This window comes from Sinocyclocheilus rhinocerous, unplaced genomic scaffold (assembly GCF_001515625.1).
Source record: "Sinocyclocheilus rhinocerous isolate Xijiao unplaced genomic scaffold, SAMN03320098_v1.1 scaffold418, whole genome shotgun sequence".
Classification (NCBI taxonomy): domain Eukaryota; kingdom Metazoa; phylum Chordata; class Actinopteri; order Cypriniformes; family Cyprinidae; genus Sinocyclocheilus; species Sinocyclocheilus rhinocerous.
Window position 1 is genome coordinate 1208805 of NW_015651146.1, and position 18901 is coordinate 1227705.

The following is an 18901-nucleotide window of genomic DNA, read 5'->3' on the forward strand; positions in this document are numbered from 1 at the left end:
CAGCACTGTGCTCACAAACGCTGCTTTATCAGGCATTACAGGCTCATGATGAAATGAAAATGAGACCAATCGGACCAATCACCGCAGATTAGCGTCACGCAAAGGAGGGGTTTGGAAAAATGAATCGTTGAGCAAATCGTTTGGGAGTCGTTGAGCAAGTAAGGTAAAAATAAATGCATATTATAAGACAATTAAAATGTTTTTTGACCTTGCATGCATGTCAACCTGTTATTGGGGACTCCCAAAACCAAAATATGAACCTTTCATTTCCCATAATAGGGGCACTTTAAAACACAGAGTACCAAAGGACTGGTACATCTGATATCACTTTAAAGCACTAAACATTTTTTGTTAAAACTCATTTTGATTAACAGGGTGGTGGTCATTGATCTAAGCCTGGAGTTTACCTGTGTGGGATCTCCTCATCCGCATACAGGACATTAATAGAATACGGTCCTTCTCTGGTGGGTACATAGCTGACTGTGTGAGTCCGGTCACCATTATCCAGCACCTCAACAGGCTCCACGACACCTACACGACATAAACCGTAAATCAATACAGTCCTCTAATTCAATGGAGAGGGAAAGAAAAAAAGGCAAATGAACAAGATGATTCTTGAATCACACTCCCACCTTTGGGTCCCTGCACTCGGACCTGCAAGGGTGCCACTCCAGCCTTGCTAGCATCCACAGAAAAGACCTGTGGGATATTGGCACGCACGTTGTTTCCAAGCCCCTGACCCTGGCATTTCACTTTAGTTGCGTCAACAGTATCGTGGACAGGTACAGAGAAAGGGCTTCCTGTGGAGGGGGAAAAAGGATTTAAAAACAAGAAATAAATAAATAAAATCCAGAAAAATTTGTTAAGAAATATACAAAATAAAAAAATAAAAATAAGATTAATTACAATAAAAATAAAAAATAAGAAAAAAACAAATACAAAAAACAAAACAAATATATATATATATATTAGTACATGATGCAAAAATGCTGACCAGTGATTGGTTGGCCTCCATAGGTGACATTGAGGTTGTATGTGCCTGGCTCATATGGGATGTATTCAACAGAACAGCTGCCATCTTTGTTATCAGTGCAGGACATTTTGGCCTCAGAAGGTCCTTCCATAGCCAGCCCCAGTCCACCTGTGCCGGCCCCACTGCTCAAAAGACAGACATGGAGTGAGCCAGAGAACCTTACAACCAGACCTACTGATGCAGTGACTGATTTGATCGAGAAAACAGCAGCTCAAGATTAAAACGAAAAGCTGAGTGCTGAATCTACCCACCGGGTCTCCACTGTAAACTTGTTGGGTTTGTTGGTGATGCCAGACTGAAGTCCTGGACCATGTACACGCACACGTGCTGGGTCACAACCCTCGGTCACAGGCACACGGAATGGGCTCTTGGGAATTGGGGTGTTATCGTATATAACCTCAACACTGTGTGTGCCTATTAACATAAATTAACAATTTATAATATTACAGTAATACCACAATTTTACATTTTTTCAAAAGTGGTGCATACCCTTGTAAAACTCGCTACCATAATGCCAAGATGTTTTATATTACAGCCAATAACAACCATCCAATACAATTCTATACTATTTTGTCTAAATAACACAAAAATCAATTATTTTAAAAACTACAAGTGAATCAATTTGAAGCCTGAAAAATGGTTATTCATTTTGAGCTTTGTTAAAGATGACACTTAACAGTGTTATTAAATTTGTGTTTTTAAAGATAAACTGTTAGATAAGCATTAGATGACAAAGATAATCTAAATGTAAAAATAGGAGAAATAAGCATGAACAATGAAATACCCTCGACTGAAACTCACCCTCCTCATAAGGCGTGTACTCCACTTGGTAGGTGCCATCTCCGAGGTCTCTGATCAGAGCTTCAGTGCGGTTGCCTGATGGGTTATTGATACAGGTCTTGATATGATTGCCACCCGTTTTGGTGAGAGCACGAGCATCCACAGTGAAATCGGTAGTGGCCTCCCGGAAAACACCTACAGGCAAACATTCAAAGTGACTAAATGAGCAAAGACAAGAGAAGCACCTGCCAGATTAACCGGAGAACACCACACTACCTTTGCCTTCCACTCCAGGTCCGAACACTTTCACTCCACTGGTTTCCACAGCAGGCTCCACGTCGAGTCGGGCTGGGAAGTTTGGCACATCCTGATCACCGTAGCGGATGGTGAGGGTATAAACTCCAGGGTACAGAGGGATATAGGTGATGGTGTATGTTCCATCCCCATTGTCCTGAATATGGACCTCAGCCTCGGTGCCATTATCTGAGATGATCTCGATAGTCAGCTCAGCAGGACCAGCATTAGTGCAATCAACCACAAACTGTCCTGGCTCGCCAACCTTAGCTCGCTCCAGACCTGGCCCAGAACATCGCACCTACACATGAGAAGAGACGTTGGGATATGAATGAAAGAGTGTATTTGTTCTGCTGCCTAAGCCAATATGGGGCCAAGACGCCAAAACCACTCGCTGAGAAGTCGTGCAACATGAAGCAAATTACGGTTTGTAGAATAAACACCCCACAAAGAGCTTGTCCTGATGCCTTTTTGTCGTCTTGTTAAAACTGCAATATTTAATTCCTAGGTTGAGCACCATTCCCAAACTGCCTCACCTTAGATGGGTCAGTAGGTGCAATGGCTTCCACGGGGAATGGACTTCCGGGGATGGGGGCACCATCATATGTCAGTTCAACCTCATAGGGTCCCTTATCTCTGGGGATAAAACGGACCTGACTGTTTTCTGGGCTCAGGCCTGGTTCAACTTTACAAGGCACCGATTTGCCAGATGGACCCGTGACCTTGGCGCCAACCTTGCCCTGACCACCTGCTCCTTTGGACTTGACCGTGATCTCCTGATCCTTTCCAACAGTCATTGCTAGAAAAGAAAGAGCAGATAATTTTACTTTTAAATGGGTAAAGGTGATTCAATCCAATTAAAGGCTATTTTTATAACGGTTTTCTCAATACATATTGTTTCAAAGCAGCCTCAATCAGTCAAAGGTGTCCAAGTAAGTCTCAAAACTCTTATTTGAATCTCCCAGGTTTACTGGTCACAAGCTAGACAAGGAATGTTATTACTTACTATTGCCAAGACCAGCCACTTTAACTTTACTGAGGTCCAGGGATGGGGCAACAGCTACAGCAAACGGGCTCTTGGGAATGGGATCACCACCATAGGTGACATTCAAACCCATACTGCCCTACAGAAGAAAATGAGCACTTAAATTGCACCAGTACTCAATGGCTAAATAACATTTAGAAAACCACAGTTACAATATTCAAACATTGCAATATTCTTTCCAAAGCCAAGCACTACCAGTCATTGAGACTGAAATAGCAAATGTGTGCTCACCTGTTGAACAGGGGTGTATTTAACAGTGTGGGTGCCGTCATGATTGTTGATGATGTCGAAGTCACGGACCGCCTCTCCCTTGGTGGGTCCAGTGAACTGAGCATCAAGTCTAGCTTTGCCTGCGGCCTTGGTGTTCACAGTGAAGTGAGTGGGTTTGTTCAGCTCCACACCTTGAAGAGAAATAACAGCATTTTTTTTTCCATTAGAGATTCTCCTTTAAACTAAAAACAAAACTAAAGGGGAAAAAACTAAACATTTAACAATGCAGGAAGTCATACTAAATAACTTACTTTACTTATTATTAAAGGGGGGTCTAATGCCATTTCATGCATTCGGAGTTATTTACACTGTTTAGGAGTTGGATTCTCATGCAGGAGTATTTCTGTGCCAAATACATTCCTTCCAGGTTCAAATAAGTTTCAGAGTTTTTTTTTTTTGGAATATGGCCCTTCATGACGTCATGAAGAGTGGAATTCCTTGTATGGGCCCTTCTCCCAAAAGAGCACATGCACACAGCAACCAGAGCAGCCCATCAACGTGCTTCATTCAGGTTACATAAGTCATCAGCAGCGCTGCACAGGACTTGCTCCAGAAGAATGTGTTTTTTGATTTGAGGGAAAGATAACCTTGTTCAGCTTCCCAAAGAACCCAGCATTAAGGGAACAGTGGATGTAGTTTGTTTTTCCAGGGCAGCAACGGAGTTGCACTCATGTGTTTGATTGTTCCCGTAATTTCAGTGACAAATGTTTTATGAACAAGGCCCAGTTCGTCGCTGGATTTGCACATTGTTTGATACTGAAGGATGGAGCAGTCCCAGCGATACAAGAGTCAGAACCTCAGGCGGTGAGTAAACCTGTATCAAATTTATGTGTTTTGTTGGCAATCGGCACATAAGTGCATATAATGTAAACACCACGAACATGCTCGCGACTGTTTAGCTCCGCCCATGACACACCTCCAGGAGCTCGGCTGTTTTCGGAGAGAAGCGTAAAGCTGTATCCTTTTATAAATCTGATGAAACTAAAGACTCTTCGGAGATATGAAGGATGCAATACTGCTCTATAGGTACTCAAGATTAACATGAGATTGGAGAGAAGCGTAAAGCTGTATCCTTTTATAAATCTGATGAAACTAAAGACTCTTCGGAGATATAAAGGATGCAATACTGCTCTATAGGTACTCAAGATTAACATGAGATTGCCAGAAACTGTGTATGTTATGTCCCCTTTAAATATTTTTTTATTTTATTAAATACTTTATCTCACCAGTACGACTGAGTCCAGGGCCCTCTGCTTTAACCTTGCTGGCATCATGAGACGGATCAACCTTGATTCTGATAGGCGTCATGGGAATGGTCTAGAAAACGATACAAGTTTGAATAAAAGAAACCGCACTAGACCATTTACCACATACACTTATGCGTCTTCTTACCTGATCAGCAAACAGCACCATGATTGTGTAGCTGCCCGCTCCAGGTGGGGTGTATTTGACAGTGAATGTGTCATTATCATTTCTGATGATGTCAAAATCGATGTCAGCTTCAGCAGGTCCCACAATACCTGGAGCGCATTTGATGCCTATGCTGATGTCACCTAGAAAGACAGGACAAAAACAACACTATTAAGCTTATTTGCCTATGACATGAAAATATTAGTTTACATCTAGTTCTTTAGAGTTAAAGTTCTTACCCTGTCCTGCCTCAGAGCAATCCACGGTGAAGTAAGTTGGTTCAAATGCCTTCAGGCCAGTCTTGGCCACTCCAGGTCCTGATACTTTCACCTTATTGGGATGGCAACCTGCCCCAATGTTCATCTACACAAAAAAAGCAGTACAAACACATTAATGGCGCTTTTCCACTGCATGGTACGACTCGGCTCGGTTTGGTACCATGCAGTGGAAAAGCGCCATAAGACACTTCTTGTTAGTAATTTTAAGGATCTTAATCATATCTGAATGACTACCCACCCTGAATGGGCTCTCTGGGATGTTGACTCCACCCCAGGACACCATCACAGTGTGTTTGAGTGGTTTGCGAGGGGTGTAGCTGCAACTGTATGTTCCATTACCATTGTCCTTCACCTGCACATCCACTGGGTTTCCATTACGGTCCTGAGAGGGAAAAAGCTTGTTAGCGCTTTGATTTAGAGAAACAAAGATCAGTCATGAGCCATAAAGCAGGATTCACACCCGAGCTTGAATCTTTAGAGGAGCTTTGCCACCTAGTTTGGCATCCACAGTGAACTCAGCTGGTTTGCCGACTGAAAGGCCAGAGCTCTGCAGACCTGGACCATAAGCCTTTACCTGAATTACAAATGAAACTAGTCATAAGAATTACCAACAGACTCATTTAAAATATGGACAATCAAAAGCTCATGTTAGGAATCATTTTTCACATCACCAGATCAATTACCTTGTCAGGGTAAAAGTCTTTTCCTGGAGCAGGCACGATTTCAGCCATGAAAGGGCTGAGCTGGATGTCCTCATTCTTACAGAGCACATGAACTGCATATTCACCTGGTTCTGTGGGCCAGTACCTCACATCACAGGAGCCATCTCCCTTATCGTCACATTCGATCTTAGCCGGGGATGGGCCCTCCACAGAGAAACCTGAACGGAGAATTCACAAATTCGTTTTGGATTTAAGAAATACACATGTAAGATGTTCAAACAGACCAATGAAAAGTCAGAGCTAGTGAAACATACCCAAAGTGCCCACGTCATCCCCGACAGCTTCCACCACAAAGTCAGCCGACTTGCCTACCACACCACTCTCTAGTCCTGGACCCCATGCCCTGACCTGTTGCGGTCCTGCTTCAGATTCCATCTTCACCTCAAACGGACTGGAAACAGATTTGTTAAATGTCCATTGCTTATTCCTAATCACTACTCCATTAGGAATTGATTAAATTATTAACTGTGATTTTACCTGCGTGGAATGTGTTGTCCACCCCATGTGATCGTGATGATGTAATTCCCAGATGTGGTGGGGTAATACTCAAAGCTGTACACGCCATCTCCCAGATCCTTCTTCTTACAGGGCTCCTCAAGACCCTCTGCATAATACATTTAGCTTTTGGTTAACTAGTTCATAAAACATCTGTACTGTAGCATAAGTTAAAGCGCCCCTATTATGCCATTTTGAATATTGCCTTGCATGCAGTGTGTAATTTAGCTGTATGTGAATGCAAATGATCTGCAAAGTTGTATAGCCGAAAGTGCACGATAAATAAAGTTATTGTCTCCCAAAAGAAAGAATCGACTCAGAAGAGCCTAACCGAGTCGTCAGTAATTTGAATCCCACTTCTGTGATGGCTACACATCACGGGGTAACACATTTGCATAATTCCCACATATATTCTACGTTGGCTGGCCATGAACAACTTGACCCCGCCCACAAACAAGTCATTTTACTGACGACTGCTTCTCTAGAGTTCAACATGGGATTCACACAACGCTAACTCTTGAAAGATGGCTCAGTACCGTGTTTATCTGGACCAGCTGGCTCCAGTAAATCACATCCTGTAAGTATGATTAATAATAGATGTTTATATATTCTATCGAGTGTTCAAAATATGGAACTATGGCAATAGGTGTATCATTTCTGACACGTGCTATACACGGTAGACCAAGCATAACAGACTGGGCCATCTGACCAATCAGAGCAGAGTACACTCATGGGAAGGAGGGGTTTAGAGAGACAATCTTAGAACTGCTTCGAACAAATCGTTTGAGAATCGTTGGAAAATGAGGTGATATTAAATGCATATTTTGAGAAAATGAAAGGGTTGTTTGATCTTGCATGCATGTAAACCTATTGTAGGAGACTCCCAAAACAATATTAGGAACCTTAAAAATGGCATAATTGGGCACTTTAATACAGAGGGCTCTGGCACTGTGAACGTGAATATAAGTATGGCATCCACTCACTGGGCCCTTTGATGGTGACTTTCAGGTCTCCAGTGCCAGCTCCCTTGGTGTAAACCTTAAACTCTGCAGTCTCCTTGATCCTCAAGCCTTTAGGCTGCAGACCACGGCCCTTGGCTCTACACAGGCTTGGATTACAGGCTGGTGAGAACAGACAACCAAGTTAGTACAAATTTGCAGTTAACTGTGTGCCCTTGCATTTACAAAAAGAAAGTATTCAACTGAAAAAGCAACATGCCAATTAGTAAATAAAATGAATATATAAATACAAAATAAAAAAATAAAAGGCACTGTGAGATATAAAGTCACAACTGTGAAATTTGAAGTCACAATTGAGAAATACTGTCACAATTTTCTATGTATGATTTTTAGGCTGAGGCAGAAAAGGGCTTCCAAACTTTATCCTTGCATAAGTTATTAGTTAGCACGTTTCACTCCGGTCATGACCACATAAAGGCTGTTAACCGGTCTGTGAAGAGGTGTGTAGGTGCTAGTTAACAAAATAGTCTCATGTTAACATGTATAATGTCAAGAGCATATTTTCAAAATTGTATTTATGTTTAGCATTATTTCAATGTAATGTCTTGCCACACAGATTTCCATTGTACACTGCATTACTGTAAACGTGTCTTGTATTTACAAACTGAGGGACAAGTTGAAATGTATGATTTCTATTATTTAAAAAAAATAAAGTTGTATTTCAACTGTTCTTCAAAAAAAAAAAAAGCAGGCAGGAAAACACTGAGCATATTGGGGGAGAGATATTAAGCTCTGCTTATGGTGTAAATTTTTATCTTTCTTTGTCTTGATCCAAACTGCCTTACAAGAGGAAGTGGTAAGAATGACTATACAGTGCTGAATAATACTGGTGGAAAAACTGTCTGATAATAAAACACTATTTTTAATGTTCCATTTGTCTACTGTGTCACACGTTACAGAGTAACAGGAATTTTGCTTGGCTTACAACCCCACGGATAACAATGTCTAAACATGTCTCCTGAGAAACGAACATCTATTAGCACTTATATGGGCAGTTAAACATTTTCTGGTCAGTATAATCAGTGGTCTAAAATGATGTCATGTAATTTCATTGGCACTTTATTAATGTAAAGGGTTTGCAGCCTAAAGTGAGGGACAACTGAAAATAACAGGACATTGACAGAAAAGCAGCAGGTCAAGTACCCAAGACATATCCAAGGAAACAGGAAATGATACCAAAAGCCAAAAGGAGGCCGATCCAAAGAGAAAAGGAGAGATACCAGTGGATGTAGACAACACCCGTCCTTCAAAAGGAGAGACACAACTGCCAGTGAAGAAAAACAGAGGAAAGACAGCAAGAAAAAACAATGCAGACAAAAGAGCATGTAGCAAGGACAGATAACAGAAACCTAAACTTTTATCTGAAGAAGTTTTATACATACTATTCAGTGGTAATGGCCTTTCCATGCCTCATTAAAATGAATCCTGTGTGTATATCCCTTTCACCTACTTCCCTTTCCTGTCTTACACACTGAATGCATTCATGCTTAGCCCTTCTCTGGCTCTTACCCTCTCCCACATGGACAGTGTAAGGGCTCTTGGAGATCTGCCCCCCAGCGAAGGTGATATAGATGGTGTGCTGGCCCTCCTGAGTGGGCTTGTAGGTGCATCGGTAGCTGCTGTTGCCCTTATCCTCAACACTGCACTCAACAGTGCCCTTCTTTCCACTGGGGTCCATAATGACCACCTCGACCTCTCCTACTCCAGCACCTGAGAGAGAAAGAGAGAGAATTTAATAATCTCTTATTAAAAAAAATATTTTTCTTATATACTGAATTACAAAACAAAAACTAAAATGCTTATTTTGAATTAATGTTACTTATTTAGATAAAATAAATGGTTTATTTTGCCTATTTATTTAGCTAAAAAACAAAAATAAAATCATCATCTACAACCAAAATAAGCATAATGTAGGATATACTGAGGGCAAGTACCAGCTGTGTAGACATCAAAGTATGTGGTCTTGTTGGCGATGTTGCCAGCAGGCTCAAGTCCTGGGCCCTGGGCAGTGACCTTGCTAGAGTCTCCCTGAGCCATTCCCACATCCACCTCAAATGGGCTCTTAGAGATGTGTTGCCCTGCAAACAGCACTGTCACCTAGGAGAAGAGACACAGGTCTATCAAAAAACCAGGCAAGACTGCTTGCTTCCACACTGTGATATCACAGTGTTATTTTTTGTTGGGACGTTTTAGGTTTCATCTTTTTCAGGTAAACACTTCTGGGTACCTTGTGTTGTCCAGTGACTTTTGGTATGTAGAATACGGAGTAGGTGCGGTTCTTGTCATTGTTGGCTGTAACTTTGGCCTCCTCGCGGTGGCCGGCTGGGTCCTCCACGTAAACCAGTACTTCGCCCTGACCAGCGCTGATGGTCTCAACAGTGAACACTGCTTTCTTCATCACAACATTACCTGTGGGCTCAATACCTGCATGGCACAGAACAATACGATATTGAAACTATCAGTTTCAGACATAACTAAAATAAAAACCACATTAAATAAAACCGCAATATGCAACTGGTCATGGTTTACCTGGTCCATAGGCACGGGCCTTTTTGGGGTTGAGTTTGGGCCGCAGGGGGGCACCAGGCTTGAGTTTGGCTTTGGGGAACTGGGACAGGTAAGTCATAACAGAGTGCTCGTCCACATTGGGATCAACGATTTCTTCTGGAGTGATCACCTTTTGAAGAAACAAGGCATGCAATTTAACCCAAACCAACCAAAATGCATGCAATTTGTAAATATTTTGTAAAAAGAAAAAGGTTTTTAGTAAGTTTCACCACGCATGTTATCTTGAAGCCATGCCCACATGCCGACAGGAAGTTAATTACATACAAATTGAGAAGTCTGTATCATAGTAACATCAGCCCTGGGGACGGAAACATCTAACCACATGCATAACCCATGGCACGCAACACGCCAGCTTTGGCACACCATCAGCACACGCCATGACAAAGAAACCTCACTGGGTAGTTTCGATACATCAGTAGAGGAAAAAAAAAAAAAAAAAAAGTGATTCGACTCAGTTCCTTATTTGTCTATTCTTTCAAAAAAATCATAAGCACTACTATAATACTAGGTGAGATCGCATACTGCAACCGTTATGGCCAAGGTGAAAACAGCATGTGGCGTGACGGAGCCAAATACTTTTTCATTTGTTTCCTTTCCAATTCAGGTCATGATGAAACCACAAAGCCATAGTTGCTGCACTGAATAAGAAACATGCCAGGTAGGGGCTCTAGAACATTCTGCTCTTTGATTATTCAGGAGTTAATGAAAAGGCAAGAGATGACTGAACCAAGATAAAGTACCTGAGGAACACCAAGCCAGTCATCAGCCTGCTGCATGGCCTCCCTGGCATTGTCCACAGGTTTGGTCTGGTCCCAGGAATCCCAGTCTGGACAGAGACCTGCACACCAAAAATAAAAATAAATAAATTGTATATGCTCAAGTTTCCTAAGGAGTGTGCCAGACTAGTTTTAAAATACTTGCTGGTCTTACTATTGACAGCATGAAAAAAAAGTTGTTAATTAAAAGGTGTTTGAGCTGGATTAACTGGATTAATTTCCACGATTCAGTTGAAAACTTATTCAATGTATTATGTAAAATCCATGCGGCCCCTTTTCCAAACATTTATGTATTCAATTTAGCAAAAATAATAAAAAAACAAAACATACTGTATATAAACAATCTGAGAGCAAATGTATATATTTCAAGGCTATTGATCATGATTCCATCATTCAGGTAGGCTGACCATGCCTAAAAGGAATACCAAATTTAATACTAAAGACATTCTCAGACCACTAAAACCCTGAAATCTCTCAATCCCCCCAAACGCCATCTCAGATCTTTCACCTGGAGCACAACTGTCCACCAGAGCACCAAGGGCTTTCCCTGACTGCCAGTCCCGGCTGAAGTTGGTGATGGGCAGCTCGGGCAGCTTGTTCTGGATCCATCCGAGCAGCCTCTGTTTGGGCGTCTTCTGCTTGCTTTCTTCAGTCTCCTCCTCCTCGTCCCACATAGGCATGGAGATGGAATAATGCAGAATCAGAGTCCATATTAGACCCAGGATCAGCTTCAGGTTCCCATCCACTATGGCCTTACTGTCTGTAACACAGAGACAGAGAGAGAAGAGTTACAGAGTTTGCAAAAATGCATTGGAGTAAATAAGATTTTTAATCATCTGAGGGCATCTGTATCCATAAAGCTGGAACAAATAATTTAATAATTCAGCACAAGATGGTGCAATATGTTGCAGACCATCCTACAAATGGTCACCAAACAATGAAGTGCTTGTAACTGCACTGCACATTTGAAACATTCAGAATTAAAGCTGGCATGACTTCAGATTGTAGATAATAATCAGAGAAGACATTTGTGGATTAAACCATCTAGATGGTTGTCACAGTCCCATCTGAGGATTTTTTCAGGACAAAATTTCAATTTGAAATCTAAGAGCCAGATGAAGTCTGATAGCCTTTTATTATTTGTTCTGCTCTTATTCTGTTCTTAAAAAGATGTAAATAAATGTAAACCCATCTCCTCTTCTAGTCATTCCACCGTGTCAACACATCAAGATCTGAACATGATCTGATCTACACCCTTATACAACACTTTCACACTTCCCTTTTCCTTGCCATTTCTCTTTAACAAGAGCACAAACCCATCCAAAATGTGGTTATAGGCATGCACATGCATCCCAAGTTACAGAAGAGAGAGACACAAAACAATTTCAAAGCACAGACAGAACACTCTCCCCATGTCCTACACTGCATAGTATTTAAGTGAGGCCTAATCCAAGCTGGGACAGTGAGAGAATCAAGAAATGTTTGAAGATAATGTGGATAATTGTTCTTTGATAGCACTCACACGCCCCTAGGGAGGACTTGGGCAGGGCAGCACAGTGCAACTTCCTGTTTTAACTGACACATGCTCCACTGAGGATGCAGTTAACCTTGCAGGGGACAAAAGGGAGGGGAGACTATTTCACTTTTGAGTGAACCATACTGTGAAAGTTTGTTTCAGAATTTATTAATCTTAAATGTTAATTTCAAAATGTATACAATACAATAAAACACACACACACACACACACACACAAGTTGTATTTGTTCATATTTAAATGGACCTCAGCTAACATGAATGAATAATGAACAGTAGAATTTTAATAACTAAATGTTAACAATTCATAAATACATTAACAAATGTATTGCTCATTGTTGGGTTAAATGTTAATGCAAATGCATTGTTTACTAACGGGGCCTTGATTTTTAAATCAATATTTAATGAAAATTTAGATTTCTTCAAAAACTTTGAAGCTTCAAGTTCAGAAAGTTTGTTTCAGAATTTATTAATCTTAAATGTTAATTTCAAAATGTATACAATACAATAAAACACACACACACAAGTTGTATTTGTTCATATTTAAATGGACCTCAGCTAACGAATGAATAATGAACAGTAGAATTTTAATAACTAAATGTTAACAATTCATAAATACATTAACAAATGTATTGCTCATTGTTGGGTTAAATGTTAATGCAAATGCATTGTTTACTAACGGGGCCTTGATTTTTAAATCAATATTTAATGAAAATTTAGATTTCTTCAAAAACTTTGAAGCTTCAAGTTCATAAAAATGTTGTAAACATAATATATAAGAATCAAGCAGTTTATTCCAAGACATGATTGCTTTATAACAATGAACAGATTTAATTTAGGCTTTCATTCATATTAGTATTGATCAACACACACACACACACACACACACACACACAATTAATTTTTTTGAATCATCAAGAGGCACGACGAGATAAATGACAGTTTTTACTTTTGGGTAAACTATCCCTTTAAAACCTAACAAAACTCAATCTATGTGCAAATCATTGTCTCAAGGAGGAAAGAAAGCATTTGATCGGTTCAGAAATAGACTCCGAATGAATGCACTGTATATTGTGAGATCTTACATAACATTTTATCCCCCTCCTGACTAGGGATGCAACGATTATAGATTTTGTTGGTACGATTATTGTCTGAGGAATAATCACGGTTTTAGGGCCTTGATTTTTAAATCAATATTTAATGAAAATTTAGATTTCTTCAAAAACTTTGAAGCTTCAAGTTCATAAAAATGTTGTAAACATAATATATAAGAATCAAGCAGTTTATTCCAAGACATGATTGCTTTATAACAATGAACAGATTTAATTTAGGCTTTCATTCATATTAGTATTGATCAACACACACACACACACACAATTAATTTTTTTGAATCATCAAGAGGCACGACGAGATAAATGACAGTTTTTACTTTTGGGTAAACTATCCCTTTAAAACCTAACAAAACTCAATCTATGTGCAAATCATTGTCTCAAGGAGGAAAGAAAGCATTTGATCGGTTCAGAAATAGACTCCGAATGAATGCACTGTATATTGTGAGATCTTACATAACATTTTATCCCCCTCCTGACTAGGGATGCAACGATTATAGATTTTGTTGGTACGATTATTGTCTGAGGAATAGTCACGGTTTTACGATTATGACGATTATTATGCATTTATTAATTTCCCAACATTACTAATGTATAAAATCACATGAACACTTTTTAGATATTAAAGTGTTATTTATTGCTGGCTTTTGAAACAGAAATAACACAGTAACCAACAATACAACACACAATAATAATAAACAAAAGACAAACAAAAGTCCATCTCTCCCACTGGAATTTAATCGCGAAACCGGTTAATCGCTGCATCCCTACTCCTGACCCGTTCCAGTTATCCAACAGCACTTGTTTGGCCATGTAAAATAATACATTCACATTTTTATCTAGTTCGGGGCCCGTATTTATCAAGCTTCTCAAAGTGCCATTTTAGTCTTAAGTGCTGAGAATTAGTTACATTTCCTCAGTTATTCAAACAGAAACGAGCAAAGAATATTTACATTACCAAAGAACGTCATAACTGACTTCAGTCTAGCGAGAGTATTATATGCTCTTTAAAAACACTCCCGTTATAATCAGTGAAGCTACCTACACTGTATCATGAATAAATCTCTTACCCCTTATTTACACTGCACATGTCTGCGGTGCGTTACGGCTCAGACACGGCCACCGGAGCGGATCACGGCTACTCACCATCCACGCCGCGGCAAGTTTCTGAAGCAGCTCACCGCGCTGCATCACTAAAGATAGGCGCCTATATTTTTGACGGATAATAATAATAATAATAATAATAATAATAATAATCGTTTTGCTGTCGTCAAAGAAATCAGCAACAGGCGACATCTCTGACTATCATCGATACACGATACTATCGTCTACCGGCACAACCCTAAATATAAGGTTGTAATGACGATTCGTTTCCTTACCATAATGTATTCTAGGGGTGGGAATCACCAGAGGCCTCACGATACAATATTATTGCCATTTTAAATAGATTGCGATATTCTGCGATATATTGCAACTTATTAACTTTTTCCAACTTCAAATTATGTCCCCAAAGGAAAACTTTGACAACCAGTTGTGCGGACCCTTCAGCAATTGGGGCATTTACGGTTAAATTTAAATTAAATTAAATAAAACATGTAGTCTTACATCTAGGGATGCACCGAATATTAAATAATATAAAGTAATTTTGTAAGACTTTTAAAATTTAACTCAATTTTAATGATACTGAATTTAAAAAAAAAACAAGCCAATAAAATAACCACACTTTTACTGAAAGTAACAATAAAACTACACAGAATTTATATTAATATTGGTAACACTTTAAAATAAGGTTCATTAATCAACTACTTTAAAAAAAGTGTTGGAAAGAGGAACAGAGCAGAGCAAGTGAGCTATCTGTCATTGATGCAGAAGCAGTTCAGTTCATAGCTTGCGGGTAAGCTGTGAGATTTGTGAGAGAAAATCGGCAAATGGCTAATAAAAAGTTGTACCGTGAGGATGTGTTGCAAATGCTATTCGCAGATTCTGACTCTGAAGGGGAATATTTGCCTTTTGGAAATGACGATCGGTCGTCTAATCAAATCTCTGTGACGATACATCTTCGTATCGATATTTTGAACACAGCACTACTGTTCACATGCGTTTTACTACTATATAGTCTAGTAATATAGTAATAATTTAGTACTTTCTCCTGTTTTATTGTTGGTTTTCTCTTTTCTGATCATTTGGAATGAGGATAAAAAGACAGAAACCTCGCAATTTTCTACTCTATTTTAAACGTTGTAAAATTGAACAAATTAAGCGCGGTCCACTGCTGCACACGTGCCACAATATCGATACAGGGCCAGCTGTATCGATACTCGTATCGTCCTCTATCTTTAAGCCCTTTCAAGCCACAAGCTTTTGAAATCTTGATGTCAAAATCCAGCATTTTTCCAAAAAACCCTGGCGCCTAAAGGGTTAAGCCAATTCTTAGCAGCGTTCTTGAGAGTAATTCTCAGAGGCTTGATAAATACGGGCCCTGGTTTCCCGGTGCGTTTTACAAACTATGAGCCCACAGAGTCTGCTGGAATTCATCTTGGCTTCTGGTGAAGGTGCTCTTGAACCCTCTCTGATCCCTTTATTCACAGACCAAACACATTGGGCATGTGCTTCAGCATCGGAGCAATGATATGGAAATTTATGGACCCATAAAGAAGTGCCATTATGGTTAATGCTAGAAGGGGAAGTTTAAGCATCACCAAATTCTTCCAGATTCAGCTCAAGTGGAACGTCCTGTAGATCATGCTAACTTTGTGACTCTAATGCATCTTATTCCCACAAGGGTACTGAAGGGAAAAATGTATGAGTGAAATATTAGAAACAAACCCAAGTCAGCAAAATACAATAGTGCGGACTATGATGAGTGACCATTACAGTCTGATTCACTGTTATGGCAGTGAAGAGAAGACAAAGAAATAACAAAAAGATAGAATGAAAGTGTTATTACATGGGAACTTGTTGGCGCTTGTTTAAGGTATTAGAGGCAGACCTTACCATCAACTCAAGGCAGGGTAGGGCTTACACAGACATCCTGAGGCCTGTACAATTAGAATGATCCACGGTTATTTTTTCATGCAGCATTTTTTTGGCCTTGAGGCCCTTGAGAATTGATCTGCTTTTGACATTTCTCAAAATCCTTTCCTGTGACTTTAACCATATGAAACAAACTGGCAAAGACTTTGATGCTCAATGGAATTGGGATTAAGAGAGCGTGCATATAAAATTCATGCCATCTTATTCATCACCCCACAGTGGCCCACACTCACAGACAGAAAAGCATGCTGTGGTTTACAGTTCCCAAGAATCTGATGAATGAGTAAAAATGTAATGTGAGCTAATGTTTGAGGACAACTTTTTGGGGTGCATTTGGGATGGGGGTAGGGATGTTTGAACAAAGAGTCTACTAGTCAGTGTGAGCCCTATGTAATTAGGCTGATTTAGAGGCATGTCCCACATTGATTAGAAGTATTTCTTAGAACGGTGTTCTTGACACAGTTGAATGAAGCGTATAAGAACAAAAACGAAAGCAACATTTTCAGAAGCATTTTTTAAGTATTTCTATATGATCATTGAGCGAGATGTTTATATATAAAAAAAAGCAATGTTTGTGGGCCATAAAGGGGATTAATTTAGAAACACCCTCTTTAATAGACAGCTGACAAACTCACAGCTAGAGTAGATGGGACTAGTTGGTTCACGTATGACCACTTGACCATCCTCAACTATGCCTAGATGCAGTGGGTGGGGGTTGGAGGGGTACACGGGCCTGGTGACGCACTGCACACAATGGCAAACATATGAAACATGACAGGAATCTGTGTTGCTGCAGCATTCCCACCAAACACTGCAGGAAACACACACATAGCACACTCATTCCTTTTAAGGACATTTGTGCTCACAGCTCTCCATCAAATTCCCAAAACATGAATCTCACATCCGAGAGAGAAGGCTGGCAGGGAGTAAAAGAAGATAAATCAAAGAAGACTGAGAAAGAGATAGATGATAGAAAGGGAGAGAGAGACAGATTAAAAAAAGAAAAAAAAAAAAAGAGTGACTAAAACAGACAAAGACAAAATATACAAAGGACCGAGACAGCCTGTGTTCAAAACCCAAGGAAGCGGCATTCCTGCCCAGTCACTCGATGATTAAACTTGATGTTTTCTGCATGAAGGCATCATGACATCATGTCTGATGAGCCAAAACAAATGTATACATTTAGAGATAACAAAAGTAAATATTTAGTTACCATAATGATTATTTCTTAGGAGACACAAGGAGTCATAACACATTCTTAGATTAATTTATCTAAACCGCTCCATCAGATGCCGTTTTTTCTACAAAACATCGACCACACACAAATAATTGTGGGTTAAAGGCAACAACATGCTGCCAATCAAATGATGACATATTGGTAGACAATGTTATGCAAACATTGGATTCGGCTGTGCTTTGTTACCTTCCTTCCTCCGTACACTGCTTGCCAAGCTTTCAGACACAACCATGGACTTGGACAGGGAGGGACAGAGACAGGGTTGGTGAGTTGTGGCCTTCCTGTTTGAGCCATGTTGGAGTGCTGAGTCATCAGTAGTGGATCAGAGCACAGATTCATTCCCATGACTCACCCTCTTGTCTGGACCTGCCAAATAACCTCAGCCATTCTGACATCAGCCCTCATCCTTGACCCCACACCACTGGACAATATAACACACTGCAGATGTCTGAAGACCCGCCAAGGATGAGGAGGAGTGTTCGTCCCGGGATAAATTTCATAAGAAAATGTCACATATTTCAGTTAGATAATTAGCCAAATAACTTTTCATTCACAAAGTTGAGGTCATTTTCCAGCAGTGGGGGTTTAATGTTTGTGCACGGCCGTAGAGGAGGATTGAGGAAATTGCACACATTCCAAAAAGGTCTTATCATCATGGTCAAGACCTCTATACACAAATGCAATCAGAGACATGGAAAACTTGACAGGACTGACCCCCCTTCTCTAGTCTACAAAGACATTTCTTTCCGCTTTGGAACACAAAAGATGATTAAAAAAAAAAAAAAAAAAGGTTTAGTCGAAAAACGGGGGGCGAATGAGGTTTTTTTTTTTGTGTGCATCCAGACTTCGGTTTTCAAAACAGGACACATCCGATACACGATTTTAGGAGCATGAACTCTGCAAGAAAACTTCCTTTTCTTTTACTTTCTATGACTTCCAAATGTCCCTCCCTCCTTTCCTCCCTCTTTCTCACTCACTCGCTCTCTCTGGAAATGTTCCCCTTGGTTTTTTAGCCTTAAAAGGGCAGAAGCAAACTTGATCCTGGCAGGCCACCCATTCCCTTGCACAGGGGTTTCTGATTACAGCTGGGAGAGGGAGGGAACAGGAGGAGGCAGGGAAAGGAAGGGAAGGAGTGAGGGAGAGAAAACTGACTAGAGCAGAAAACTGCTGTGGTAGTGCTTTTGTAAAACCCCATATTGACAGAGCTGGATTGTCATTTGGCTTCATTGTTTAGTGGCTGGACGGAACCTAGTTCCATCAAGTTCACCTAAAAAAAAAAAAAAAAAAAAAACAAAAAAA

The 18901-nt window shown here is 40.1% G+C and overlaps 1 protein-coding gene across 3 annotated transcripts in view; it reads right to left on the bottom strand.

The window, feature by feature from the left end:
- The window catches only part of LOC107712729 (filamin-A-like), a 47103-nt gene that overhangs the window by 19067 nt on the left and 9135 nt on the right, over positions 1 to 18901 (bottom strand). For all 3 annotated transcript variants that reach the window (XM_016518061.1, XM_016518059.1, XM_016518060.1), the window contains exons 3-26: positions 11199 to 11450; positions 10655 to 10752; positions 9876 to 10023; positions 9574 to 9770; positions 9281 to 9443; positions 8856 to 9056; positions 7311 to 7448; positions 6310 to 6436; positions 6087 to 6223; positions 5794 to 5990; positions 5571 to 5684; positions 5349 to 5492; positions 5072 to 5195; positions 4815 to 4975; positions 4649 to 4739; positions 3384 to 3553; positions 3114 to 3231; positions 2644 to 2906; positions 2090 to 2408; positions 1835 to 2008; positions 1285 to 1447; positions 995 to 1155; positions 633 to 800; positions 408 to 531 (exon numbers count right to left, since the gene is read on the bottom strand). In XM_016518061.1, the coding sequence (XP_016373547.1) occupies positions 408 to 531; positions 633 to 800; positions 995 to 1155; positions 1285 to 1447; positions 1835 to 2008; positions 2090 to 2408; positions 2644 to 2906; positions 3114 to 3231; positions 3384 to 3553; positions 4649 to 4739; positions 4815 to 4975; positions 5072 to 5195; positions 5349 to 5492; positions 5571 to 5684; positions 5794 to 5990; positions 6087 to 6223; positions 6310 to 6436; positions 7311 to 7448; positions 8856 to 9056; positions 9281 to 9443; positions 9574 to 9770; positions 9876 to 10023; positions 10655 to 10752; positions 11199 to 11450 (3952 nt within the window). The remainder of the gene's footprint in view (positions 1 to 407; positions 532 to 632; positions 801 to 994; positions 1156 to 1284; positions 1448 to 1834; positions 2009 to 2089; positions 2409 to 2643; positions 2907 to 3113; positions 3232 to 3383; positions 3554 to 4648; positions 4740 to 4814; positions 4976 to 5071; positions 5196 to 5348; positions 5493 to 5570; positions 5685 to 5793; positions 5991 to 6086; positions 6224 to 6309; positions 6437 to 7310; positions 7449 to 8855; positions 9057 to 9280; positions 9444 to 9573; positions 9771 to 9875; positions 10024 to 10654; positions 10753 to 11198; positions 11451 to 18901) is intronic.